The 27878-nt window shown below is 28.8% G+C and overlaps 3 protein-coding genes across 7 annotated transcripts in view; 2 read left to right on the forward strand and 1 right to left on the reverse strand.

Annotated features, from left to right (window-relative positions):
* Positions 1 to 4494: 4494 nt before the first annotated feature.
* LOC105254743 (helicase sen1) lies at positions 4495 to 11055 on the forward strand. Of its 4 annotated transcripts, XM_025412635.1 has the most exons (8): positions 4495 to 4542; positions 4711 to 4858; positions 5405 to 5518; positions 5604 to 5750; positions 5849 to 6065; positions 6179 to 10478; positions 10557 to 10767; positions 10863 to 11055. In XM_025412635.1, exons 2-8 carry the CDS (start codon positions 4778 to 4780, stop codon positions 10971 to 10973), a joined length of 5181 nt encoding a protein of 1726 aa, XP_025268420.1. In that variant the 5' UTR covers positions 4495 to 4542; positions 4711 to 4777; the 3' UTR covers positions 10974 to 11055. The 4 variants fall into 4 exon arrangements, with proteins under 4 accessions (XP_025268420.1, XP_025268419.1, XP_025268421.1 ...); XM_025412634.1 differs by lacking the exon at positions 4495 to 4542 and having other exon boundaries at positions 4571 to 4858; XM_025412636.1 differs by lacking the exon at positions 4495 to 4542 and having other exon boundaries at positions 4571 to 4849.
* A 271-nt stretch (positions 11056 to 11326) lies between these two features.
* Positions 11327 to 12449, forward strand: LOC105254737 (methylated-DNA--protein-cysteine methyltransferase). 2 transcript variants are annotated; one of them, XM_011263612.3, is made up of 2 exons: positions 11327 to 11979; positions 12300 to 12449. In XM_011263612.3, the coding sequence occupies exons 1-2, from the start codon at positions 11438 to 11440 to the stop codon at positions 12337 to 12339; spliced, it is 582 nt and encodes a 193-aa protein (XP_011261914.1). In that variant the 5' UTR covers positions 11327 to 11437; the 3' UTR covers positions 12340 to 12449. The 2 variants fall into 2 exon arrangements, with proteins under 2 accessions (XP_011261914.1, XP_011261915.1); XM_011263613.3 differs by having other exon boundaries at positions 11327 to 11993; positions 12300 to 12429.
* A 2002-nt stretch (positions 12450 to 14451) lies between these two features.
* LOC105254742 overlaps positions 14452 to 27878 on the reverse strand; it is a 62345-nt gene continuing 48918 nt past the window's right edge. The window contains exons 9-19 of the mRNA XM_025412637.1: positions 22246 to 22394; positions 18554 to 18748; positions 18046 to 18152; positions 17650 to 17816; positions 17321 to 17476; positions 17071 to 17138; positions 16632 to 16712; positions 16296 to 16457; positions 15789 to 15986; positions 15509 to 15613; positions 14452 to 15192 (exon numbers count right to left, since the gene is read on the reverse strand). Of these exons, the coding sequence (XP_025268422.1) occupies positions 15083 to 15192; positions 15509 to 15613; positions 15789 to 15986; positions 16296 to 16457; positions 16632 to 16712; positions 17071 to 17138; positions 17321 to 17476; positions 17650 to 17816; positions 18046 to 18152; positions 18554 to 18748; positions 22246 to 22394 (1498 nt within the window). The 3' untranslated portion in view covers positions 14452 to 15082. The remainder of the gene's footprint in view (positions 15193 to 15508; positions 15614 to 15788; positions 15987 to 16295; positions 16458 to 16631; positions 16713 to 17070; positions 17139 to 17320; positions 17477 to 17649; positions 17817 to 18045; positions 18153 to 18553; positions 18749 to 22245; positions 22395 to 27878) is intronic.

A 27878-nucleotide genomic window follows, 5' to 3' on the forward strand; every position in this document is an offset into this window, starting at 1 on the left:
TTCTGTTTCAATTTTTAATCGCGGTAATGAATGATTACGATTCGATAAAGATTTAACTGTATCGTTGCGATACAGTTTCATGTCGTTAATTAATCTTTAATTAATTAATTTTTGTCAATATTTATAGTAAATTATGTTTCGATACTAACCGTAATCGTGTCTAGTAAAAAAATTACAGTATACGAAGCGTTTCTTAACACTACTTTACTCGAGAGTCACCGTGCGATTAATGACAAAACCGTAATATAGCGCGCTACTGTTTATATTTTATATTGCCAAAATCGAACATCGTGTTATCGATAATTCGTTACCAAAATATTTTATATATTATAAAATATATTGTACATTAACGTGAAATATTAAATTATAGAAGCATTTTAAGTTATGTATTAAAATTGATTATTTATTAAACAATTTGTCACGGGGCCTTTCGTTATGCTAATTATTTACATATATTATTCGATTGTTTTACTTCATGTTACTTCATTTTACTCCGTATGTTCCAAACTTCCTTTCTTCTCTTACGTATCTTTCGTTATTTCTTTTTGTGGCATTCACTCACTCACGAATTTAATTCAAACACGATTTAATTATAATTATAATTATAATTAATCAAATACGTGGCGCACTTTGCACGAAACTCTCAATAATCATACAAAATAATCATACTTATATACGCACTTAAATGATAAAAGAGCAACATGAGATTTACCTTTACACGAAATTAAAATCATTCGCTATTTGCTACAGCAATGCGTATGCTACTGATACGCATGTTATATGCTGTATAATATACGAATTATAAGAATGAAAATATTAAAATAATAAATAAAGTTGTGATAGCAGTCATTTAATTAATAATTAATTTATGTTCACATTTTAAAGAAATTTGAAGTTTAGTTGTTTGATTGTAACGCAAAATATTAAATTGTAGAAGTTTTTATATTTATAGATTAATTAAATGATTATTTATTATTTAAACAATTAATTAGTATACGAAACGTTTCGTATCATTATTTATTGCTTATATATCACCGAGCAAATGATAGCAAAACTGTAATATATAAACAACGCACTACTCTTGCCAAAGTCATGATTTTATTGATAATTCGTTGTCGAAATATTTTATGTACTATAAAATACACACGCATAGAATAATGAATTATAGAAGTGTTTTAATTGATTGATTAAAATTGATTATTTATTAAACAATTTATTCATTATGGAATCTTTTATGCATAAAATATTTAAATATATTATTGTGAAACAGTTTATGAAATATTACTATCTATGTAAAAGTGTTAAATAATATAAAAATATTTTATTATAGATATTTTAAGTATATTAAAATAAGATAATCCAGAATATTTTAGATATATGTTATACTAATATAATTTAAAAACTTAAATAATTTAGATAATTTAGAATGAGAGAGAGAGAGAGAGAGAGAGAGAGAGGGAGAGGGAGAGAAAGAGAGGGAAAGAGAGAGAATCGTTATTGAGAAAACATGCAATATATAATATGATCTGAATATAAATGACATATATATATATATATATATATATATATATATATATATATATAATCTGAATATAAATGATAAATATAAATGATAAATAATTTATAAACTATTTACCGGATAATGTTGCTTAGTACGTGGCCCAGTGCTTTTTAGACTTGCTTTTCCTCTTCTTCGCTATTTTTTCGTTGCACTCACTTTCACTCCTGGAAACAAGATTAATTAAGATTAGTTAATTAATATTAGTATACGCAAAAATCGCGAGACATTTTGCACGGCATTCCCGATCGCGTAGTAATTACAATTAAAAGTTTAGCAAGTACTAATTATAATTATCATAGCGAATTATGTTTTAATACTAGTCATAATTGTGTTTTATCGTTAGAGAAAAAATTTAATAATATACGAAGTATTTCGCACCTTACTCTTCGAATGTTGCCGTGTGAATGATATCAAGACCGTACATGTAAACACAGCGCGTCATACGCCGCCAAGGCCGATCGTGTTATTATCCATTCACTGCTGATATAGTTTACGTTCTTTAACATATACACGAAATGTTAAAGTGTATAAAAGTTTTAGATTACATGGATAAATTAAATAATATTTGTTAATTTGATGTATCGCAAAGCTTTTTATTATGTTAATTTTTTCGATTTATGATTCGATTGTTTTGCTGTGCGTTTTGATTCTAAATTAAATAATTAAATTTTAAATAATTGAAAAATAGAACGAGATAAAGCGTCGCGGGAATTATATTTTATTCTATAAATATCATTAAAGTAATAATTGTTCATAAACAATGCGGACCACAAATGTTTATCAAAATATCTTTGTGTATCATCATTTGTGTGATAATAATTATCGCGCGCGTATCTATTGATAGTTTTGATTATCATATTATAAAAATTATACGTATATTTCTCGTAATCGAATATTCCTATTATTATCGATTTATTTATTCGCGTTTTCTCGCGAATTTTAAATCGCGATTTATTTTGTAATTTAATTGTTGATTTACATTGAAGCTTATTTTATTTTTTCGTATTTTGAATATTTCCTTTGATAATCTACACAAAATGCGATAGTAATGCAAATATTTTCTTCTACAATCGAAGAAATGATCAATAATTTTATTAATGACTTTTTTAATCATGATTATATATATTTACGTTACATAAAACTTATTAAATTCTATTATCGCATATCGATTATCAATGATAAATGTTGCATAATTAATCATCGCTAATCGGGCTTGTCTGGACTATATAAAAATTTTTAGTAAATTTTATATTATATGTATATTTTAGAAACATTTTCGTGTATTAAATTATTCCATGTAATAAATAAAAATTATTTTGTATTAAGTTTCAAATTATATTTTACATTCATTTTTGTATTAAACCCTGTATTGAAAGAAAATAAAAATAAAATTAAAAAAAAATTTTTTCCTCGTATCTCCACCTTACAGAGGCATTTGCCGGATGAGGTTTGAGTACTCTAATGAACCTAAGAACTATGCCGGCAGTAACGTATAATACGCCGATATTTATATATGTAGACTATTTTTATATTTAAAATAATCTTAAGTATGATCTTAAATCGCGTCTTGAGATTCCGATCAGTTAGTAAAATAGTTGTATTTTCCAACTTACTTAAGACGATCTTAAATATAAGAATGAATTATGAATGCCGGCCTTAGGGTTACCTATGCCGGACAAGTCGAAGGGAAAGAGTCAGACTAAGAAAGATATCAAAATTATATATATGTTATTTTTAATTATATTAATATTTTTGAATAAAATAAAAGAAAAAGAGACAGTAATTGAGAAAATAGAAAAAAGACAACTACAGTGATTTGAATATCTCAAATCCTTTCTCCTCCTCTTTCTCTCTTTCTCTGGGTGATTTGAATATCTATACTCGAGAGAACAAATGTCCATAGAAAATATTTCGATGGACTCCATAGGAAGGAATAAGCATGACAAATGATGATAATCCCTATGATCTTAACACCAAGGAATATACAATAAACCAAGAACTAATCCAAGAACTCGAAGAAGAAAATAATAGATAATAGAAATAGATAATAGAAATGCATAATGATTGGAAATGATTAGAAATTAAAAGACAGTATGAATACAACCTATTTATTAATAGTAATACTATTTGTAATTATATTAAATTTGTAATTATATTAAATTAAATTTTATAATTTAGTACATTGTATTATATAAAATATTAAGCATAAAAATATTATGCTGGTAAGAAAATTATAATAAAAGTATATAAATAATGTTGACTATATTAGAATGGAACATATGAATTCTTTATATTTTATATAAAGGAAGAGATATTTAAAATATTTTGCAACTATATTTTCCGAATCTTAATTATAAAAACTTTAGAACAATCAGTGATTAATTTGACAAATTCTATACATGTATTAATAATTCTATACATGTATTAATAATAAATAAGTAATAAATAAATAAGTAAATAATTAATAATATAATAACTTTTTTAAATAATTAAAAAAGTGATTAATAAATATCAAAGATCAGTTTATTGCTAATTAAGATTTATAGAAATAACGGTTAAAAATGTTTTTATTCCACAGCAGACATTTTGTGTTTTGTAAATAAAAATATATAAACATGGCAATGAATATAGAAAAATATTTATTTCATCTTTGAACATTACATTGGAAGATTATAGTATCTTTCACGATTGCATAATTTATTTACTATCAATTTATATACATGAGTGTCTTGTTATACTCTGGTGTTACCGGCATTTCGTGCACATAGCACGGAACGAAACCAGAAATTGTGCACATGATACCCTCTGAGAACATTCATGGACATTGGCTTTGTAGTTCATGTCCACGTTTTCAATGTCCATAGAGGGAATATCGCTTTCAGGGATCATCTAAAAGCAGGCCATGACATCTCTCAGTTTTCTCTCTGGCGCGTGTTTGGCGCATTTTCCTTCGCTATTCTTTGTTCCTCTCTTTGAAACAAGTAAATAAACTGGATGTTTATATTTTAAATTAAAAAAATTGAATTTAATGTTAGATTAAGCATAGCAGATGGACACGAATTTATTGTTCTATTTTATTTTTTACCGGAAACAATGAAGAAACAAACGGAAAAACATGCGCACAAGTAAAAGCATTTTCGTGTTCGCAGGTTAACATGAGGTTGTGAGTCCTCGTATAAAAACGAGATATATTTTTTATGTACATAATTGCGCAGGATGTATTTCGCAATAGAACGACAGCACAATGTAGATAAAATGCGCTTCATCTTTGACGCGCCCAATCAATCGGTAAGCAAGGTATTTTTCTTAAATTATTTTCATAAATCATTTACAACACTACATTAAACATTGTGTATAAACCCGGGAAACTCACTTCGTAAAAGCTAACTTCGTCAGAGAGGAAAAGTTTTCACTGATACAATCAAAGATTTTATTTAAATATTTTGCTTTGATTAAGTACTATTTAAAAAACACTAATTTTATTATATGATGCAAAGTTAATTTTAAGCATTATTAATTTATTTAAGTAACAATTTTTTCTCTCATTTTATATATATTATAATTATGTATAACAAGATATCATACATACATATATAAATATATGTTATATTTGTGTTGCTTAAAATTTTTTTAAATATAAATAAAATTATAATTCTTTACATATATATATATTAATGACATTTTAAGCTTTAAGCAACAGAAGATTTTTCTTGATTCATTATAATTATTTATTTTCTCTCTCTCTCTCTCTCTCTCTCTCTATATATATATATATATATATATATATATATATATATTTTTTTTATAAATTGTTTTAATACATTTATATTTAAATTTTTCCAGTACAGTTGTGGTAGAGGCAAGGAGAATATGATTATTTGCCTTAGTCTACTTGTATCTCGTAGACATTGTCTATTTGTTCGTGACAGTGGTGATTTATATATCACAGATTTAGGAGTATGTATAAAATATAATCATATAATTTTGATATTGTCGATCTTTTAATAAATTGAAAAATATTAAAATTTTGAAATTTTATTAGAGCTCGAATGGTATTTATGTCAATCGTGTATTACAAAATTCTCATCAGATGGTCAAATTGTATGAAAATGACATTATTGGACTTGGCTGCGCAAATATTGATCCAAAGGATAATACATTTTATACTTACAAAGTTTGCGTCATAGAGGTAGGATATTTTATATTATTTTATATTTAAGATTAATATTTAATGTTTATATCAGAAACATTTTTCTGTTATTAAAATTTGATTATTGGATTTTTTAGTCCTCTCTTGATAAAAAAGTAGAAATATTAGTGAAAGAAATTGGTGCCTTGCCTAGCACAATTTTAAATGGTAATACATCACCTAGAACACCTACTTCTTCTGCAGAATGTACTTTAGGAAAAAAACGATTTAATTCAGATAATATCAAAGTGCCAAATAAAAAATTTAAAAACACAGATAAAAATGCACATAGTCCCAAAGCTACTTTATCAGAAGGTAAATCCTTATTTTTTTTATAATAGACAATGAAGAGGAACATTTATTTGTAATGTAATTTTGTGATCAATTTTACCCTTAAATTAATTAGATTAATTAAATTTTTGTTGCAGAAATTGTTTCTTGTATTAACAAAAGTTTAGCCAGTAGTAGTACCACAAATAATTCAGTAGAAACTGAATCTCATATTATGGATATGGAGATAGAAGATGACATTGAAATAATTCACACATCTCTTGTACAAGATAAAAAGAATCAAAATATTAAAGATCATAAATCTGCTACATATTTAGATAACAATAAATTAAATTTCAATGCGAAAATGGATATCATTATTGATGGGAATAATAAAGAAGAAAGCGATAATACTAATAGAACCATAAACAAAATAGATATCAAAGAAAACATCTCAAGTAACATAGATACAACAAATGATGCATTAAATCCTTCGAAGAATTCAAACTTTATATGTTCTGAAAATCAAATCATTATAGTGGAAGATGAGCAAACAGAAGATGATGAAGAGGCATCTATAGATGTTAACATGACTCGTGACGCATCATTAATAAAGTTAAAAAAAATAAAATATGAACCAAAGACTCGGTTTTCAGAAATTGATGTTATTGATTTGAGTGATGATGAAGAAGAAGTATTTCCATGTTCTCAATTATTTGACATCAAATATGAAGAAAATACAGAGAACGATAGCGAAATTAAACGACAATATATCAACAATGATGATCAAAACATTGAGAAAATTGATTTAGATATAGATGACGAAGTCATCTTTTTAACAGACAGTGAAGATGAAGATAATCCATGGTTGGAACGGTTATCTAGAAGTCAACTGCTTAACGAAGATAAAAAATTTGATCCCAACATAATTGTAAAAAATGAAATCGATTTGGGAATATGGCAAGAAAATGATGTCCTTAATAGAAACACAGATAATTTTAAGAAATCAGAAAATAGTAATAATAATTTACTGATGACAGAAACAGAACCGATGGATATAAATGATGTCGATTCTTCTAACAAATCTACTTTGAAAAATATTGATGATACAAATATAAATATAGATGACAATTCTAAGAAATCAGAAAATAATAATAAGAATAATAATAATAATAATTTACTGACGACAGAAACAAAAGAGATGGATATAAATGATGTTGGTCCTTCTAACAAATCTAACTTGAAAAATATCGATGATATAAATACAAACATAGACGATAATTCTAAGAAATCAGAAAATAATAATAACAACAATAATAATAATAATTTACTGATAATGGAAACAAAAGTGATGGATATAAATGATGTTGAACCTTCTAATAAATCCACTTTGAAAATCACTAGTGATACAAATAAACGAAAAACTAATATAGTGTTAAGTACAGAATTAGATAAGCAAATAGAAGGTATGAAACAAAAATCAGTTGTAAGAAAATCAGTCACAACATTAAAACGATTAATCCCAATAATAGAACCACTAAATTTACCTGCAAGAAGAAATCGAGTTAATTGTAAAGATAAAGCACAAAAAGATACAGAAAAATCACCCTCAAAGTTGAGAAAAAAAAAGAAGATATTAGAATTAGAAGGAAAAGTTAATGATAATTTCTATATTAAAAAACAAAAACATCATGAAAAACCATCTACATCGACGGCTGACTGTCATTCATCAAATGAAACAAAAGCTATTTCTAAAGATCAAAAGAAAATGATAATCGAAAAGAGAAAAATAAAATTGAAAGAAATTGCTGAAGAAAAAAAGAAACTATCCATCAAAAATGACAAAAATATTAAGCGTAGAACTGCTAAAGCAATAGCTAAAGTATCATTGAAAAATCGAGGCGATTTTCTCATCAATGAGCAAGAGCCGTCAACATCTAAATCATTTGTGGAGAAGTCTGTGAACTTACCAAAATCGAATAATCAGGGTAAAGAACGATTAACTGATATAGCTAATATGTTGAAGACATCCTCAATTTCTAAAACACAAAAATCTTATCAGAAAAATGTTTCTAAAAATACAGTAAATGATATTGCTACATCATTAAAACAGTCTTTACAATTGAATAATACGAATGCTATTCAAGTATCTAAGAATAGCAAAAAGGATTCCAAAGTGATAGACAGTAAAAAAAGTAAAGAAAAAAAAGGCAGCAGTAACAAGAAGATAAGAAAAAGTAACGAAAGTGTAAAGATATCTGAACGAGATAGATTAACTGAACATGATCCTACTGTGCAAAAAGAAAATTTATCATCCAACATTGTAAAATCGAATTTTAAATCGAAAAAAAAGAAGAAAGTGACTTTTCTTGAGAAATCAGAAATAAGAGAATATGAAATTGATCAGTGTAATTCTTTAAAAAAATTAGTGGGGAAAGACGCACCTATACCTCCGAATAAATTAAGAACTCCTCCGACCAGTGCAGAATGGAGTCCAAAATTGGAAGAATTTTTATTTTATATTTTCAAGTGGAATCCAGTGTGGCTCGAGGAACAGCGATATTTGAAGGGTGACCCACCGATTGTACCCCAAAGCGAACTTCAAACTATGAAATTAAGCTATGATTCCTATAAACAGTATTATAAGATTGTGATGCCTCTTTTATTACTTGAGATATGGTGCGCAATGACCAAAGAGTTTGAAATGATTGAGAAGAATAAACAACGTGCCACCATGATGTGCTCCGTAGTCGAGAATCCTACATGTACTCCAATACCATCGACCAATTTGTTCCTGACAACTCTGAAACTTGAAGTTTTAGTTAAGAAAGAAGATCTTAACAAAGTGCATCCTATTTATGGGGATTTAGTGTGCATCGAATATATCACGAATACTTATAAAAAACAAAATGTTAATAGGATATTTGCATATGTCACTAATATGCAACAAATGATTATCACAAATTTCACACTTTATAATCAGGAGCTAATAAAGTATGTCAAAAATCCATATGCAATATTAACATATACTTTGTTGACGCGACCTCTCCAGCACGATTTTCCTGTAAATAGAGTGCAAAGAATCCGAACGGTTATGTATCTACGAGCGAATATTAGAATGGTACAAGCATTGCAATATCTTCCTCAATCTCCTATTTCAAATTTAATTTTAAACCCGAAAATTGAGGAATATCAATTACCACCAATGGACGAACAATTTACATGTTCCTCACTGGTCACAAGAGACAATTTGAATCCGAAACAGATGGAGGCTGTATACAAAGTAACAAAAACCGTACTAAAAAAAGAGAATAAATTATGTTTTATTCAAGGACCCCCAGGAACCGGCAAATCTAAAGTAATTGTAAATCTGGTGAGCCAAATACTATATAGTGAGCATACAAACCGGAAAACCTTAAGGATCCTAATTTGTGCGCCGTCTAATGCCGCCATCGACGAAATTGTATTAAGACTTTTGAACGTCAGGTCTAAACTAAAAAAGAATCGTTTCAATATGGTACGTATTGGCCGAATGGAATCTATGCATCTAATGGCTAAGCCCATTTCTGTGACGGAATTGGGGAAACGACACTTGACGAAAATATCGCAGGAAGCAGTTTATTCTGATAATACCGAGGAATTAGCGATATTGGAAGCAAAGATTAATTCGCTTAAAGCTGAGCTCTCGAGTTTGCAACAAAAAGACGAAGACAAAAAGAAAGAAATAAGAAGAAGACTAATGGAAACGTTAATGAGATATGAATTAGTGAAATGTGGTAAACCGATTAATGAGTTCAGTTCAAAAGATCGCACTAAATATCAGCGTATGGCGGAAAATATAATTCTTACAGGCGCCGATATAATTGCTTGTACACTTTCGTCCTGTTACACCAATCAAATGGAATCTATTTTCGGAGGATACAAGGAAAGAATATCCGTCTGCATTGTTGACGAAGCAACACAGAGCTGCGAAGCGGAGACTTTGATACCATTGATGTTGGGAGTGAAAACGTTGGTTTTGGTGGGTGATCCAAATCAGTTGCCCGCGACTGTCTTAAGCCAGCGAGCAAAGAAGTTGAAATTAGATCAGTCGGTATTTTCGAGAATACAGAACGTTTTCACATCACAACAAAATAATCCTATAATAATGTTAAACATGCAATATCGTATGGATTATGCCATCTCGTATTGGCCAAATAAATATTTCTATGATGGAAAATTGAAAAATAGTATTGATTTTAGAATGAAATTCCCGTTTCATTCTTACAGAATATTGGATCATAATTTTAAGCAAAACGAGGATAAATTTTCCAACACTATAGAAGCAGAATTTATTGCCAAAACAATTCTTGCTATGTTAACATTTACAAATTGGGAGAATGTGAATCCTATTTCTCTTGGAGTTCTCACGCCATATAATAATCAAAGGACTCTTGTATTGAATAAAATAAATGAAAAGTAAGTTGTAAAAGCAATAATTTCTTTTTCTTTGCTACAGTAAATTTGTAAATTTATTATGATACTTATATCTCTCAGGATATCTTCTATTCCGGATAATTTGAGAAACAAAATTAGTTTTGAAGTTAATACAGTTGACAGTTTTCAAGGCCAAGAAAGAGATATTATAATAATGTCCTGTGTGAGAAGTCATGGTATTGGATTTTTATCAGACAGGCAAAGACTCTGTGTAGCACTCACGAGAGCTAAATACAGTCTGATATTATGTGGAAATTTTAATACCTTCCTAGTAAATATAAAAAATAATTTTAAATTTGAATTCTAAAAATTTTCCGTTTCTCTATATTTTTCTTAATTTAAATCAAACAAATCTTTGTTTTACAGAAGGATAAAATGTGGAATGCATTATTATCTGATGCAAAAAGTCGCGGAGTTTTATGTCGTGTCGATGCTCATGCAGCACCTGTTTTCATCAGGCAATTTATTATTAAATAGGAAGATTGTAATAAAGTTTTTCAGTATACTTAAAATATTATTATGTAAGACATTTTGTATGTTTGTATACATCTTGTGAATATCTAGCTTAATCTAAATATTTAAATATATATTACTTTAATAATAAATAAAAAAATGTACATTATACTTTACCTTAATAACAAATAATAAACAAAAATGTATTATAAAATTTTCAAGAGAATATTAATTATTACGTAAATATTTTTAATATTTTTATATTTATATATTCTTATGAATTGAATTTTTTTGGTAATCATACTTGTGAATGAAAGGCTACGTGAATGTAACTTTCGACCAATCAAAGCTCTGCTGCTGCGCTTGCGCCCATTGGATACACGTGTGTAACACATGATGAAATAAGCATTCAAGTGGCGCAGTAACTTTTTCAAACTAATTCTTGCATTATTTGTCGATTACACCTAGCATTTAATTGCTTCATAATCATGGTTATATTTCGAAGTATAACAGTGGACAAATACAAAAACGTATATATGACGTTTCACCTGTTATATGCATTTCATCGGACATCTTTTGGGAAATGTTTAATCGCTATAACTGACACCGATGAAGATGTAACTTATTTAGGATTCGACGAAGACGAGAGTGAAGCTCTGAAAATTCTAAAGCTGAAATGGCCGATGACTAAAATATTAGAAGATACCGAAAGCAAAACGAAAGCTATCATTGAGAAAATTTTTCATCCTGATACATCTCATCTGCATTCTATTCGTGTCCTAATGAAAGGTACAGAATTCCAAATCAAAGTATGGAGATCTTTGATAAGTATCCCTAACAAAACAATCACTACATATGAAAAGATTGCACAAGACATAGGTAATCCTAAAGCTGCAATAGCAGTGGGATCTGCAATTTCTAAGAATTATATCGCATATATTGTACCATGTCACCGTGTGAAAGGAAAGAATGGTAGCAATAATTATTCCTGGGGAGTAGAACGGAAAGAAGCTATGCTGGAATATGAAAGGCAACACACATAGCGTAAAATATTACCAACCTCTAATCATTTTTTTTCTATTCATATTTACATATATATATATATATATATATATATATATATATATATATATATAATTTTTGCTTATTCGTATTAATCTATAGATTTTTATTTTTACTTCAGTAATTACTTTTGTATCCAATTTATACTAACTGTATACTGTAGTTAATCGTACAATTCATATATATATATATTTTCTTCTCTTTACTAACAAATATCTTAAAAATGAATGTGAATAATACATTTTTATTTTGTAATTACTCTTATATCTAATTTAAGTTTAATTGTAGACAAGTATCATATGAAAAGAAAGAATGGGGTCAACAATAAATATGCTTGGGAAGTAAAGTGGAAGAAAGCTATCCTGGAAACTAACACATATAGTATAATATTACAAATATCTAATTATTTTATACGCTCATATATACATTAACATATATTTTTGCATTTATTTGTATTCATCTAAAATGTTTTATTTTTATATCATAGTTACTCTTAAATCCAATTTAAATTTAACTAGACAATTGCTTGTACAATTCATAGATATATGATTTCTTTTTGATCTCTTTGCTATTAAATATCTTTAAAAAAATATGAATAATCAAGGATACATTTCAAAAGTTTCTTTTTTTTTTTAATATTTTAGATATGTAATATAAATTGCACATGTATATTGATGATAAAGATTTATTTTTTTACATACATTGAATCATCATGTAAAAATACAAAATTCTTTTCATTAGCATAATAAAATACAGTTGACATACATGCATATCCTCCAAAGATCCTTTTTTTGATTTCAAATATTTCTTAAAGATATCAATTATTGTCTTATATATTTACAATTCAGTTTCACTCATTTACATTTAAGTATTGTGTGTGTTTGGTCAATTATGTAATTCTGTTAAATACTTATATATACTGTAAATGTAAAAATAAATAGAAATTAATTTTTTATTATATGCAAATTAATATTTTTATTAATATTTTTTGTAGTTTAATAACTTGACGATATTTTGCTTCTAATAATATTTCGAGTTATATTTTGTAAAAACAGAAATATGTATCTATTATAATTTATCTTTAAATCTTATTTTAAGTTTGTAACATATATCTCTCACACACATACACACTAACATTATTATTGCTTAATTGTCTCAGACAGATTTATACAACTGTACATCTTTCATTATAACTACAAAGAACAAAAATTTATTCACTATTATTTATATTAAATACAAGTTAAATACTCAAAAAGACATTTATAGAAATGTGAAATTAAATTTTCGATAAAAGTAAATTTATATTATTAATTATAATTTTCTGTACAATTATTCTGTATATTATTAAACAAAAATAATAAATGTATTTTTTATAAAACTTGTTATACTATCAATTTTATACTAATAAATAATTAATAAATTTGCATATGTACACCTATCGCCATATTAATTTAACTGTGAAAGTAAGTTAGAATTTTGAAAAGCACAAATAAACTTAGCATCAATCTTTTAAGTGATTGTGATAAATATTGTATTTTTAATATTAATTTTGTAATATGTGCATTTTTATAAGAATATTTTTAAAAATGTTCTTTAATTATAAAGAATATTTTTTAAAAATCATTCTGTCATATATTTGGAAATTGTTTTTTTTTATTATTACAATTTATATATAAATTCTTTTCTTAGATATTTATTTTTACATTTAAGAATTTATTTTTCATCTTATAAGTAAATATGATAAAATACACTTCAATTTTAAAATCCCATAATTACACAAAGCATGAGGCACGCTTTCATTCAACTTATCTTCTTAATGCTTACACACAGTTTAATTTTTTATTCCTTTACGGAATTCGATATGTGTTTTTCGCAAAGATACATTTCTTCTCATACTTAATATAATATACATATATAATATAATATACATATATAATATATATAATATACATATTATATACATATATAATATAATTTAATATAATATACATATATAATATATACATATATAATATTCTCATACTTAATGTAATATACATATATACCTCTCTGTTAAAGTCATTTATCTCTAATAAGAAAGAAAGGAAACTAGAAATTGAAGCATATTAAAATAGTAGCTTTGTATCAGTCTTTGAAACTGTATAATTTATATATCCTTTTGTTAAACTATATTTATTATGGCTTATTTTTTCTCTGCTCTACAAGATTTTGAGAAATATCTTATTTCACTTATGTTATGTTAAGAAAAATATCACCATCAAATCTAAAAAATAAGAGACACCTAAGTGTTTCTTTTATTTTAAAAAAAATTTATGTCAATTATAAAATTTTATCTTCGAAAATGCATTTTTTTCAGAAAATAAAATTTATGATTGCATAATTATTTACAAAATTGTAGTCAATTTCTTTTTTACTATTGCATTTATATTTTGTGATGTTAGTTTCGTAAAAAAATCATTATTTATTTGCATGCAGACAACTGCTCTTTGGATTTCCGTGAATGAAAGTCTCGCGTAAAACTTCTTGTATCATATGAAGCAGTATATAAACATGACTGTCGAGACATAATCTCCCGTATCTATCTATTAAGACTAGTTAAATAAATAATAATAATTCACAGTATATAAAAAAGACAATAATCAATCACGATTTTATCGCAAAGAGTTTATAATATAATTCTAGCTCTATTTCTTTTCCGCTTTCTTCAAAATCATTAAAAAATATCTGAAATATCTGAATTTATCTGAAATTTTTCTGCTTTGTAAGATTTCCTATGCAGCTCACTTGATGGAACGGCAAACATTGTCATTCAATTTTATAATTTCGTGAAAAAGTAATCTCGCTAAACGCAGAGTGATGAGAAAATAAAAAATATAAACATAATATAAAAATTTTCTACACTTTCTACAATATCGTTTTAAGATGATTTTTGTAATAAATAAGCCGATCTTCTCACATCTCTCGATTGTCCGTCAGACAAAACTGAAATGAAAATGTGCGTCGAAAAAAATATTGATATTCATTAACTACCTCGGTCTAACGAGTCCGAAAGATAGTATCATTATTCGAACTTATACGAGGAACGCAACAAGGATGGTGATGAAGAGCATCAAATTCGTGAATGTTCTCGATCTGTAAGAAACTGACGAAGAAACTGCATTTCCTGACACTTGAGTAGTTGCTGTTAAAAAAAAAGATGAAATATTTAAATATGGTTTAATTATAACAATATTTAACTTTTTATCATAATATGTAAGATAAAATCAACTTTTTACAATTAATTACATAATATTTAATTAATCTTAATCTCACAATAGAATAAAATATCATAAAAATAAAAATAAAGTAAAATATAAAAATAGTATAGCACGATAAAAATGTATAAGATAGAAAATGTCATATATTTTATAATTATCTAAATATAAATCATTAAGTTAAGATAATTATATGTCTGTGTTTATTCTGAACATATACTAAATGATATAATTTTTCTTTACCCGATATTCTCGATCGCGGAGTAGTCGTAATCTTCATTATTGGATTATGTGGGATTGGTTTCAGTGGAGTTGGTGCAGGACTCGGCGAATTTCCATAACATTGTCCTTAAATAATATTATTAGAACATAGAAATTTTTTCTATTTCTACATTAATTATAAGGAAAAATACGATTTCATTGAAAATATTTTCCTGTATAACTAATTTTGCAAAAATATCCAATATCATGAAATAAAAACAATTGGATATATCAATAAATAGTATTTTATAAGAATATTTACCCTTTTTGTAGAGACGCATACCCTCCGTTTTTGGATCTATATTTCGTATGCAATGATCACCAGCTTCTTTGATATATATTTCTTCGTCGTTGACGATCAAACCTACGAAGCATTCGTTCGTACTAGTATCGTTTCTCATGGTATAAGTATACATCACGCCTTTCTCCTCCCACTGTCCCAAGCATAGATATGTTCGCTCTAAAAACAATGTGTAAAAGCTATACATTCAAAAATATTTTTAAAAAACATTTTATATAAATTTTCAAATTTAATTTTATTGAAAAAAATTTTTTTTGGAAAATTAGAGAAATTATAAGAGAAAAATAATTGTTCTTTGAAAAGAAATATAACTATTTGTATCACACAGATTATACAACTACATTACAACAATATTCATAGATTACAACAATTTATAAAAATTATATTTATAAATATTTGTCTAATGTGTCTTTATAATTTATCTCTTTTTTTTAATTTAGTTTTAATATTTTATAATTACATATATACCTTCATACAACTCTCCGGACTCGCAATCGCTTACTTTAAAATACATTATTTCGCGAGTGTTGCAATTACTGCTTAATTCTGCACACATTCCTGATAAATCCGTTATCATCCCTGTATACTGACCCGTAATTGGACAGGGTGACTCCACTACACGTTCGATACCTTGTCATAAAATATTATTATCAACACTCAATAGTAATAATTGTGCATTTACAAAATATGCGCTTTAATATTAGAAAAAGAGAAAAGGAGAAAATACAAATATTAGAATACAAAAATTATTAGATTGACAACTTATAAAGATATCATAATATGTATATGTGTATTTTGACTTACGTGCTTGAGTCATCCACACCAAATTGTCCAGATTAGGATCGTCGCATAAATTTTCCTGATAAATTGGACTAAAGACCATCCCTGTTTGAAGTGATATTATTTTTGTTATATTATATGACAAATTGAGATTTCGTCGTCAGAAATAGATTAATGAAAAGTAGAAAAAAAAGATTCTTCTTAGAGTTGATATTACATAGTTATTTACATCCAGACTTATATATGTTATTTTATTATTTTGATTAATTTTTTATTTTAATTTTTGTATTATTTAAATTTTATTGTTAATAAAATTTTATTATATAACAAATGTTTTTATTCTGAGATTCTTAAATATTCAAAGTTTTTGAAAAATCCTAATTATATATATAATCAAATTAATGTACAATAAAAAATTGTACAGAATAACAAAATGTACAAAAATTTGTATAAAAATAATTACCTCTCGTAAATTCTAGTACATTTTCACTGCGCTGTCTCATCATTAAACATACAAAAGCAGCTTGCTCACTAAAATTAAAATTAAATATTCTTTTCATTTTTAACGTTTGCTATTAATAAAATAATAGTGACAATATTTTAAGATGTAAGAATATTACAATATCTATAAAAAAATTATTTCAAAAAGAGTCCTTTTTCTAAAATTTTTTCTCTACAAAATGCACATGTAAATGATAATTAAATTGACTCACCATTGATCTTTCGAATATACAACATATCGACCAGTTTCTTCGTTGGATTCAATCGTAATGAAGGTATAACTATTGTAACCATTGAGATCGGTGAAAGTCATAGTTCCATTAACTATAAGAGACTCTTCCCACACACCTTGTGCCCACTTCGGGAATCTGATATTTTATTCGAAAAATATACCGACTTCATTATAATTATTTTATATACTTTTTATATATTTTTTATACAATTATGTCAATATATATTACTTATACAATATAAGATTTTATCCAATAACTCAAAACATATCTCTCTAACGATATAAAAGTAATTGTTGAAAAATACTCACGTGGCAACATGAGTCTTTACATAGTCTGGTACCTTCTTCTGATTTGGACTTTTACTCAAAATCAGAGTCTCATATCCACTAGTCGAATTATTTAAATCTTGTGTGCAGCTCGAATCACTACTAAATGCCATATAAGTTTTTCCTTTTTTGTTATCAATGTGGAATAGCTAAAAATTACATTCTTTTATTAGTAATTTTTATGCAAAACATATACACATATACACATAGTAAATCTTAAAATTTATAATACATGATATAGATTTTTTCAGATTTATTATTACATTGAATTATTAACAATAAATATTTTATATATGTTATTTTGCAATGTAATAGACAAATACACATTTCTTTATTGCCGTCTTATCACATGAGATGATTAATTATTGTGTAACGTACCCCGCATCTATATTGAGGTCTATCATCGTCAACATTGTTGCTCCAGAGAGCAAGATAATTAGAACCGTTCGGTCCAGGCCAGCTACCCAAACAATTATATGTGAGATCTGTTAAAACAAGATTATAATAATGTATTTTAAATCCGCAATTCTTTTTTTGTCATTGCTTCAATTACGATAATTAATCAATTAATAACAATAACAATACAATGTATTTAATTCACAACAATACATTTTATTTACTGATAATAATATAAATAGAATATTAAATAATATAAATAGAATATTTATTTGTTGAATCTCGAATGTGGTATTAATTTTTTACTATCAAATTAAAATCTATAAAAAATATGAATTGGTTTTCTCTCACAATATGTATATATATAATAATTTATTATAAATATATTTAATAATATGTGTATATTTTTCATTTTTTCGTCATATCTATAAAAACCGCTTTAACAAAATTTTTAATTTTAAATAAAAAAAGTTTTATAAGAAAAACTTACTGTGCGTTTCGAAGTTGCAGCGTTTGAAGTTCAAATGTAAGATTGACCCATCCGGGCAATTATTGAATTCGGAAGAGAATGTGTTGCACTCGTACGATACCGCGGAATTATTGTTCAAGCTGTATTTAAAATGATATAAACCAGTAATAGGACAGTATTCATTCCGAATCGGCACACCACCAATTTCTTTCGTGCCTATCAAAGAAACAGAAAAACAATAATTTATTAATTGATTTTTATATAATTTTCCACATATTTTAAATATATATATATATATATATATATATATATATATTTATTTTTTTTAATTTATAAATTCATATATATATTTTCTTGAACATACAGTGATAAATAATGAATTTAATAAAATTTTTAGAAATTTATTAGTTAAAATATAATTTAAGTTTCCCAAAAATTTTAGTAAAATATAATCATTAATATTTTTAGAATTACACTCGATTTGAGAATTCCAACATGTGATTTATACATTGTGAGTTTTATTAGAATACATTTGAACGTGATCATATAAAGTGGCCGGGATTTTCATGAATCGAGATGAGATATCAAAGAATGAAATCTGTAGGAATCCTTTATTCAGAAAAATCTTTTCGAAATAGTTTTTTCTCCCGCAGTTTTCATTGATGCAATAAGATACGATCTATAAGCAGGAAGTAACTGAAATTCCACACCACGTTTTCGTTTAAAAGCTTCGACATTTTTCACTTATTGTCAAATGATTTATTTTTTTTCTTCACGACGGTAATGTTAAAAAGGAAAAAAATCACGCCAAAATAAATTGTACACGATTGTTATCAAAGTATCAATAAATTTTTAATTCTGTGCGCTCTTTAATATACTTATATAGAAATTGAAATATGTCGTTTATTATGAATATAAACATTCGTTTCATAATATAAATATAAATTCGTTTGTTTGATAAATTGCAATATAAATTGCAATACAATTAAAAAAAGGAATATTCCCTTTCTAAAAAATGCATGTTAAATCGATTCTCGAAAGTCTCGAAGTATTGTTGCCTCTTTTTCGCGATGCCGATTGGTTCTTTTATTGTGCCCAATTCATGTTGTGAGCAGCTGTCATTTGCGATTATAAATTTTGACAGCTTGTGTGACAGTGAGAAATGTATAATGAAAGGGAATAAATGATGCGCGCGAAGCGCGCGCTTTGCGTTGTCTAGTAGAAAATATAATTTTGCGTGATGAAAAAGGAATGGCAGAGCACGATGGCGGAATCGTCTTTATCAAGTTTGGAATGTATAAACATTTCCTTCTTCCAGACGCCAAACAACATGATATAATTTAACGAAACGAAGAAACGAGCAATATACTCTTTCTTTATTGGCGACCGACCATCGGCGCGTGTAGTGTTCCTCGCTTATTTCATTGCAGGACGATTAGGACGAGGACGAGGACCTTTTTGGGCCACTCCCACGCTTCCGACGACGAATACCTGGTTGCTGCATGGACTACGGTCCAGGAAAAAAAGGAAACAGGAATAGAACACGACAAAGAATGGATGGGGACGCGGGAGGTCGTTTCGACGAAATCTCGGTGTTTTTTCTTTCACAGCATGCTTCTATACTATAAAATGTTTATTGAAAAGGCAGAAGATGTAACAATCAAAAAATCATTTTTCTTCTATATTTTTACTTTCTTCATGAAACGAAATTTCGATTGATGTTTAAATTATACTCTCCCCATTCTTTAAAGCACACTCATTTAAAAATTACTAATATAAAAATAAAGATAAAGTAAGCAAAATTTAATAAGAAAAATAATTAAATCTTTTTTTTATTTTAAGTGAATAAACTTCTATCTATTATTTTTGGCTTTTTTCCAGCCTGAAAGAGCTGGTATGTTTTTGCGAGGAAATTTACCGGATATGACTCTTCGCACGTTTACGAGATTGCAAAGTCGCTTTGGCCTTTTTACGGGCGACAAGTTGTCCCTGAAATCTCGGGCGGCATCACCAAGAGATTCGCTGAAAGACTTCACGCACGAATGTTCGATTATGTTTCTTCCGCCGGACCACCGATCCGGATTTTCGGTTCCCGTGAAGTTTCTCGCGTGCAGCGACACGGATCAAAGCGTGAAACTGGGATTACAAGCGGGAATCGAGCCGACTCACGAAGATCGCGTCGCGACAGGTGTTTCTTGGGAGCCGCCACAGGTGAACTTGCATGATAATGTACCGGAAGCCGAGGAATCGATGCTCATCAGTAATCTTCATTAAGCAACTAATAACATTGTACGCGAATGCGTGCGTACCTCTATACATCAATCTGTGCGAATCTTACACGCGTCTGAAAGTTCCCTATACACATTTTATTCCGTTAACTCTTGATAAAGTTACTATTGTGTGCAATTTTTTTTATAATTATAATTCGACGAATCATCTGAATACAAAATGATAATAAAATATTTTACGCAAGCTTCATCACTTCCTTTTGACTGCTAGGGTCCGCGGCCAATTAACGCTAATTACACACGTTTTATCGCAGATTATTTCAAAACTGTGTACAATTTAATTATCAACCGTATCCTTGCATTTATGTGTTAAGAGAGTTCGTACAATTTGCAGCATCTTCTTCTTTTTCAAGAGCCAAAAACTAAATAAAACATCGATTAAATACACCAATTACATAAAATCGATTTAATAAACATCGGACTGATTTGATTTGTTCAATCCACTCCGCATATAAACGATTATACAAATGCATCCCTAAGAGCGTTTTAATTGTCACGCGCATGAGAAAATCGCGGCATGCATACGCGTATACGCATTCTGCACGCGACGTACATTCTTGCACGACGCAGTGGCCTATTGTTCTCGCGTTGTTACGCAAGCTTCATCACTTCCTTTTGACTGCTAGGGTCCGCGGCCAATTAACGCTAATTATTGAGAACTATTAATTCGCGGACGCGCGAGTACGCCGAACTTAACCCTCCTTCCTCCCTCCGGAGGTCGTATTATAATTTATTTGTTTGATAAACCGGAAGCTTGCAAATTCCTCGAGTATACCGCCTACATAAGAATGCAAGTGCTCATTAATTTGCCTCGATCCAATGTGCGTTATAATCTGATATACATATGCTTTATAATATTTTTCTTCAGTAAAAGAAAGCATGTAAAAATAAAATGGACGTGATTTATAAATTTCACAAAAATATAAATCAAGTTCAAAATCAAGTTACATAAAAAAAATTTTTTAATTAAAAAAAAAATATTAAAAATATCTTATTTTATTTATATTATATAATTTTATTTACTCTATTCTTTGAGTTTATCAGAAATAATATTAGCATTAAATAAAACATCGCTTTAATAAATCTTATCTCTTATTGTCTAGTATTCAAATGCCTTTCTATGCGTGTTCTATATCCGCTTCATTTCTTCGGCTGTAAGCGAAATAAACTTCACAATCGCTTAAGAAAAACCGCAGTTTGCTCGACAGATATAAAAACTCGCATTAATTCACATTAGCAATAATTTAACCAGTTGTAGCCGTGAGAAAAAGCAGTTATTGTGACAGATCGTCCTGCATTTCCAGCATAAAATCGAGTTTATTACCATAAGTATGTCTCATATTTAGTCGGACGTACGTCATAGGTCGCAGTCTCTGCCTTATGAGTAAATGCGTGATTATCGAGAGATATCCGGCTTCTACTTACGGTACAGGATCGAAGTGGAGTTCAGTGTGTCGCAAGAGGCCAAGGCGGCTGACTCGGACATATAACACCTGTCGAGAGCTTCCGAGAACACCTCGATGACATTCCGCGATCTTCGCAGCAACCGGAAACATCTTGTACAGTCTTTATATCTGCAATAAGAAATGCCATAAATTAGTATAATCATAATATGGATATCATATAGTATATTTAATATAAAATTTGATATAATATTCATTGTGTGATGATATTCACAAATCACATCTTTTAATATTAAAGTAGACGGAAAAAATTATTCTTTTATGGAATATTTGCAATTTTTAAGTATAAACATTAGATGTTTTAAAATATCTATGTCTCAGATTAAGATTCTGCTGCAGTAAAGAACAAATTAATCGAGGAACAGAATTCTTTGCAATCTGTTATTTGCAATTTTGTAAAACAATTTTCACTATTTCATTTTTAAATCAGAAAACATTTCTCTGAAATTAACTTTAAATTGATTACAAAATCCGGAAACAATCATAGTTAACAGACATTCTTTTTATAAATATGATATATTATCTCCTTTGCCTTATATATCTATGATCGCAAGCGGAAACGCGAACGAATATTATGAAATTTATGATGCACAAATCCCTAGATTAAGGAGAGAGATTGGAAAATTAATAAGAACTGAAAATCTCGCGAGGAAATCTTGCTCTAAAGCAATATAAGAAATAATATCCCAGGAGCGCCGTTTTAATGTCGACTATAAAATATTTAAACGATGATATCCACGTCATAATATCATGTACATATAAGAAATAATAAAATCCTATTCTTCCCTTTCTCTCTTTCTCTCTCTCTCTCTCTCTCTCTCTCTCTCTATTTCTTTCTATCTTGATTAAAACCTGTGCAGTCTGAGACTTGCACTTGAATTTTGCTTTGAAATATATTTAAAAGTTTTGGGATTTTAAATATATATATCGACATCGTTTTCATAAATTTATATTAAATCTAGAATTTCCATTTTATAATCTTGAAGGTCTCTCATGAGCTTTCCTCTTGATATATATTAATTAAATTATAGATATGAAGAACATATATATCCATAATACTAAATGTAAAAAAAAATATTTTATTTTCACAAAAATGAAAGATAAAAGAATTCAAAAGAATAACATGTTGCGAGACGAATGATATCGATCCTTGAACTGTCATCATAAAATATTTCTGATTTTATATCTGGCTTTTTTTCCTATACTTGAATAGCCTACGGATTCTCTCACGAAATAAAAGTACGCTGAGACATAAGACGACACTAATGATTATATAATAGTGGCGCGATAGCGTCTCGATTAGAGCACGTATTAGTGCTCTCGTGACGAGTCTTTCGTGAATTAACACTCGACTTACCCGACACAGGAAGTGGACAATGACAAGTGCAAAAAAAAAGATAAAAACAAGGATTATTCTTGTGGTGCCAATGACTTGGTGTAGCAACACGCAATATCTCAAAACGAGCTAAATTAAAGATATAAAAAATGTCACAAGAAAAAATGATAATTGAATAAATGAAAAAAATGATAGCTTCTCAAATTTTTATTGATCGGTTTCAAAATCTACGGCTAAAGTAATTGCTCTAAAACATCGTATAAAATACCTATATTAATTTTCGAATGGTGTTCGTGGACACAGATTAAAATATATAAAAGACAAATAAAATAGGAGAGAACGAGATAATATTCGAAACATTGTATAAGCGCTTAAGAAAACCCATTTTACTGAAAGGAGTAATTTTTGTACAAGATAACGTAAATGTATAAGAGAAAGATAGAATATGTACATTTTATTATCACGTCGCATTATCACGGCCGCTTTCTAGTACCTTTTCACAAACAATTATGAAAATGACAGTGATTGCAAAGGAGTCATTTGTTCAACAGTATCTGGTGTGTACCGTGCGTTCGCGCAACAAAATCGCTGTCGCAAAAAAGATGTTATTGAAATAATTGCGAGTTATTAAAGTAACTACATAGGCGTGCGCATCCGAGAGCATGTATTTGCATTACGCATTGAAGAATGTTGTTTGCTTTATTGTTAGTATGTATGTAAATTAATATAATTATTTTTCGTTTTAACTGTATAATAAATATCCGAGACTTGATATTTACTTTTAGCGAATTATTCTCTTAATTTTACAATTAAATAAATTTTTCTCTAATCTCACGTAAAATATACTTTTCTTTCTTTATGCGCGGGCATGTAAAATCATATGTGCGAATTATATATAATAACGTTAATAATCATAAATCAAGATTGATTTTCCGAACAAGTGAGCGTGGAATGGCGCAACGACACCAAGATGTAAATTACAATGCGGTATCTCCTGACGGATGTAAGTGTACACGTGTTTACGACGTCAACGCATACCTGCGCTTCTAATTGTAACTCCGAGGCAATACCTATTATACGTCAATATTATGCAACCTGTGGGAATGAGCGTGTGGGCCCGCGATCTTATGGTCACCCCGATCTCTTCGCCGTATATAGGATCTCTAGACTCGCCTGTGCAAACGGTTTTTAAGAGAGCAACGTGTACGCGTGCTTGAGAACCCTCCGGATATATTCGCCAACTGGAGAATGTTACATGATAGGTTTTGTCCATACCAACGATTATGCGAGTGCACGATAAGCATTCTTGCTTGAATTCGGAGTATTCGCTGCGTGATATCCGTCCTGATGACGTCATTCTTTCAAGTTTCTTATTTCCAGTATATATATTGTGTATATATATTGTTCCAGCTATATATTGTTACAAATGCCTTAATGAATTAAAGTATTAAACGTATTTTTATGAAGCATTTTTCTGAATTAATCAATTATTAATTTCTCGAAATATAAAATCAAATTGAAATTAAAATAAAAATGTAAATTCTCCGTTTTTCTGAAGCTTAAACAACAAAAAATGTTTTATAGATTTATATTTTATATAGTTGATTTCTTTTTGTGTTAAATAATGTGTTTAAAGTTTATACTTAATAAAAAAAATTAAATTCTTGTTGAATTAATTTTTTTTTCGTCGATTTTTATTTCTTTTGCAATTAGAATATTTTTTTCTTTCATTTATAACATTCGTTCTGTAGGAAAATAATTAGATAGTTTCTCATCGAGATAATAAACTATATTCAGATTTCGCTAAAAATAGTCTGCGAAATGTTATTAATTAACGCGCTATCGCATTTTTTTATTCCATCGTTGTAACAAAGTTTGTTGTATAAAGCGAAATATGCAATTTAGATCGCATGTAAATTCAAACGTCAAAAGCCACGCTACTTCAAACTTGTGAAACGAGTTTGAAGCACGAAAGTAAAGAATACAACGCACAGGTCAATAACGTCTCTTCGTCGCGTTTATTATTACACTTATTTCGGAAACATTTGCATTTTACAAGAGCTTGAACTATTTTATTTTGCTACCTACTTTATCTACTAACTAAATTATATACAATTGGAATTGCGTTCGCTCTCCGCGAAACTGTCATCATCATCATCATCTAACTGTGGTATCCCACTGACCCGAAATGTAAATTACGTTCGAACCAAATTTGCATAGCTGTGCACGTATTTTAAGGCTGTGTCTCACACGAGCGACAAATCACGTAGAACGTAGACGGAAGGCAGTGCAGTAACAAAAATTCTACAATTTCGCATAAAGAAATGTTTATTCTCTTCTTATAATCGATATCTATGTTAAATATCTTCTACGATTGTGTACCATAATTATCATTCAAAGGCATTCCTTGCACGTTTCATTTCTCGTGAGTTTATGCGTGTATGCTTCTACTATAATGAACGATTCAACCGATTGTCAACGAAGTCGGAATCCGGGCCCCTACGCCTCACAATTAGAGTAACAAATGAGCCGTGCAAGGAGCCAGTTTAAGAAATATGCACGTTGTTGTTCTCGGCGTAGTGATCCCGGAGAAGAGCTAACTCGTAGCGTCGTCAACGCGAACCTAGAGAACGGAGGCGGGATACATGGAAACTGGAGGAGAGACTCGTACCATCTTCGGCTAGTCACTCCTCCGTCTTCACGGAGATTAATGATAGAAGATGGTATGCAACAGGCCCTCTGTTCTATCCAATCGCTGGAGGTGGGGCCGCGCGAGCTTGCAGCTCCCCGGCGACGATGTATTCTCTTCCGATGCCGTTTTTCAACGGCTTTAGAGCGATTGTTATGCCACGAAACGCATAAGCAAGCGTTGTATCAGACGGTTCACGAGCGAACGTCATCATTTTCTCTCACATTGACATAATATTGTGTGATCGACAATATTTTCGGAAGAGTTTGGAAATAAAAATTGAATTTTTATAAAATTTTTATGAATTTTTATAGAAGTTTAGAAATAAATAATAATTTTTATTCTTTTCGTCTTTCCCAGATGAAATAATTAACAGCCTGTTTTTAATAATTATATTATGTTTAACAATCATATTATATTTTAATAATTATATTATGTTTAATAATCATACACATTTCGAGTTACCTCGTTTATAGCTTTGTAAGCTGGATGCATATGATCGCATTATAATCCTTGTAGACCAACCGTACTTTGTCGCGTATTTGTCGGCGATTCTACCGAAGAAATTCTAGCGGCAGACGCGGAATATAGCGATCATCCTCTGTGTGAGAACATTGCCGACAACCGCGGGCGTGGAGAGATAATTTACGCGAATTTTGCATACAGCTTTCACAGCGTATTGCTTGTCGCTCCAGCAAATTATTATTACGAGCCACGATTATCGTTTAATAGCTGTGGCCTTGCTCGTAGGGATTATGTTCGCGATTTACGAACGTCGTTTAAATAACGCGTGACGATCACGTTTTATAAAAATTGCATTGGAACATACGATCAATTAAACGAAACATTGCGATGGGAGGAAAAAATGCACGGCAATTAAATCGCGATCAAATCTCAAGGAAGTGCCTCGAGTGATACATATGTAATAGTAATCGCAGAGTCACATTTACTTATTATTCAAATTATCTATCTGTCCGTGTAATAAATTCTTCAGCAAAAATTATACGACATCGTTATTCATATTACAATGATTTAGTCGGTTAAATGACAAGAAATAAAAAAATTGAATTTACATTAATTTAAATATCACGAATTAAACATTACAATTATATATCAAATACGATGAACATTAAAAATAAAAAATTTATTACATTTTTGTTTTTATATTTCGATTCATAAAGTTTATTTTCATAAAATATAATATCATGTTGCAAACTTAAAAAAGGAATTTTTTCGAAAGTAAATTCAACAGTGACGATAACAGAGATAACAACCAAGCATATGATTTCTCGGAATATTCATAGCGTGGTAGCTCGTTAACGATTCAACGTGAATCGCGAAGTATACGATCGTGTCTAGAGAAGAAGAAGAAGAAGAGAAAGGGGTAGACTCTCACGTGTATGCCAATTTATGCATACTTGAGCGGACAACACCCACATGGCTTCGTGAGCGTCCAGATGCATCGAAGAACTATCGATTGGCGCGACGAGGTTCTCGAACTTTGGATCTTTATGAGATGCAACATTGAAATTCTCTGAGAATCTATTGATTAATGAAATTGCTGGGCAAT

Source organism: Camponotus floridanus, unplaced genomic scaffold (assembly GCF_003227725.1).
Source record: "Camponotus floridanus strain SB8 unplaced genomic scaffold, Cflo_v7.5 scaffold54, whole genome shotgun sequence".
NCBI classification, from domain to species: Eukaryota; Metazoa; Arthropoda; class Insecta; order Hymenoptera; family Formicidae; genus Camponotus; species Camponotus floridanus.

What these genes read in the sequence shown, in the direction of transcription:
- LOC105254743 (XM_025412635.1), top strand. Translation starts at nt 4,778, where the DNA reads ATGTATTTCGCAATAGAACGACAGCACAATGTAGATAAAATGCGCTTC. An exon ending in CCAATCAATCGGTAAGCAAG is followed by an intron (nt 4,859 to 5,404) that starts GTATTTTTCTTA and finishes AAATTTTTCCAG; the next exon opens with TACAGTTGTGGTAGAGGCAA. An exon ending in TTGAATAAAATAAATGAAAA is followed by an intron (nt 10,479 to 10,556) that starts GTAAGTTGTAAA and finishes TATATCTCTCAG; the next exon opens with GATATCTTCTATTCCGGATA.
- LOC105254737 (XM_011263612.3), top strand. Translation starts at nt 11,438, where the DNA reads ATGGTTATATTTCGAAGTATAACAGTGGACAAATACAAAAACGTATAT. An exon ending in GCTATGCTGGAATATGAAAG is followed by an intron (nt 11,980 to 12,299) that starts GCAACACACATA and finishes GTTTAATTGTAG; the next exon opens with ACAAGTATCATATGAAAAGA.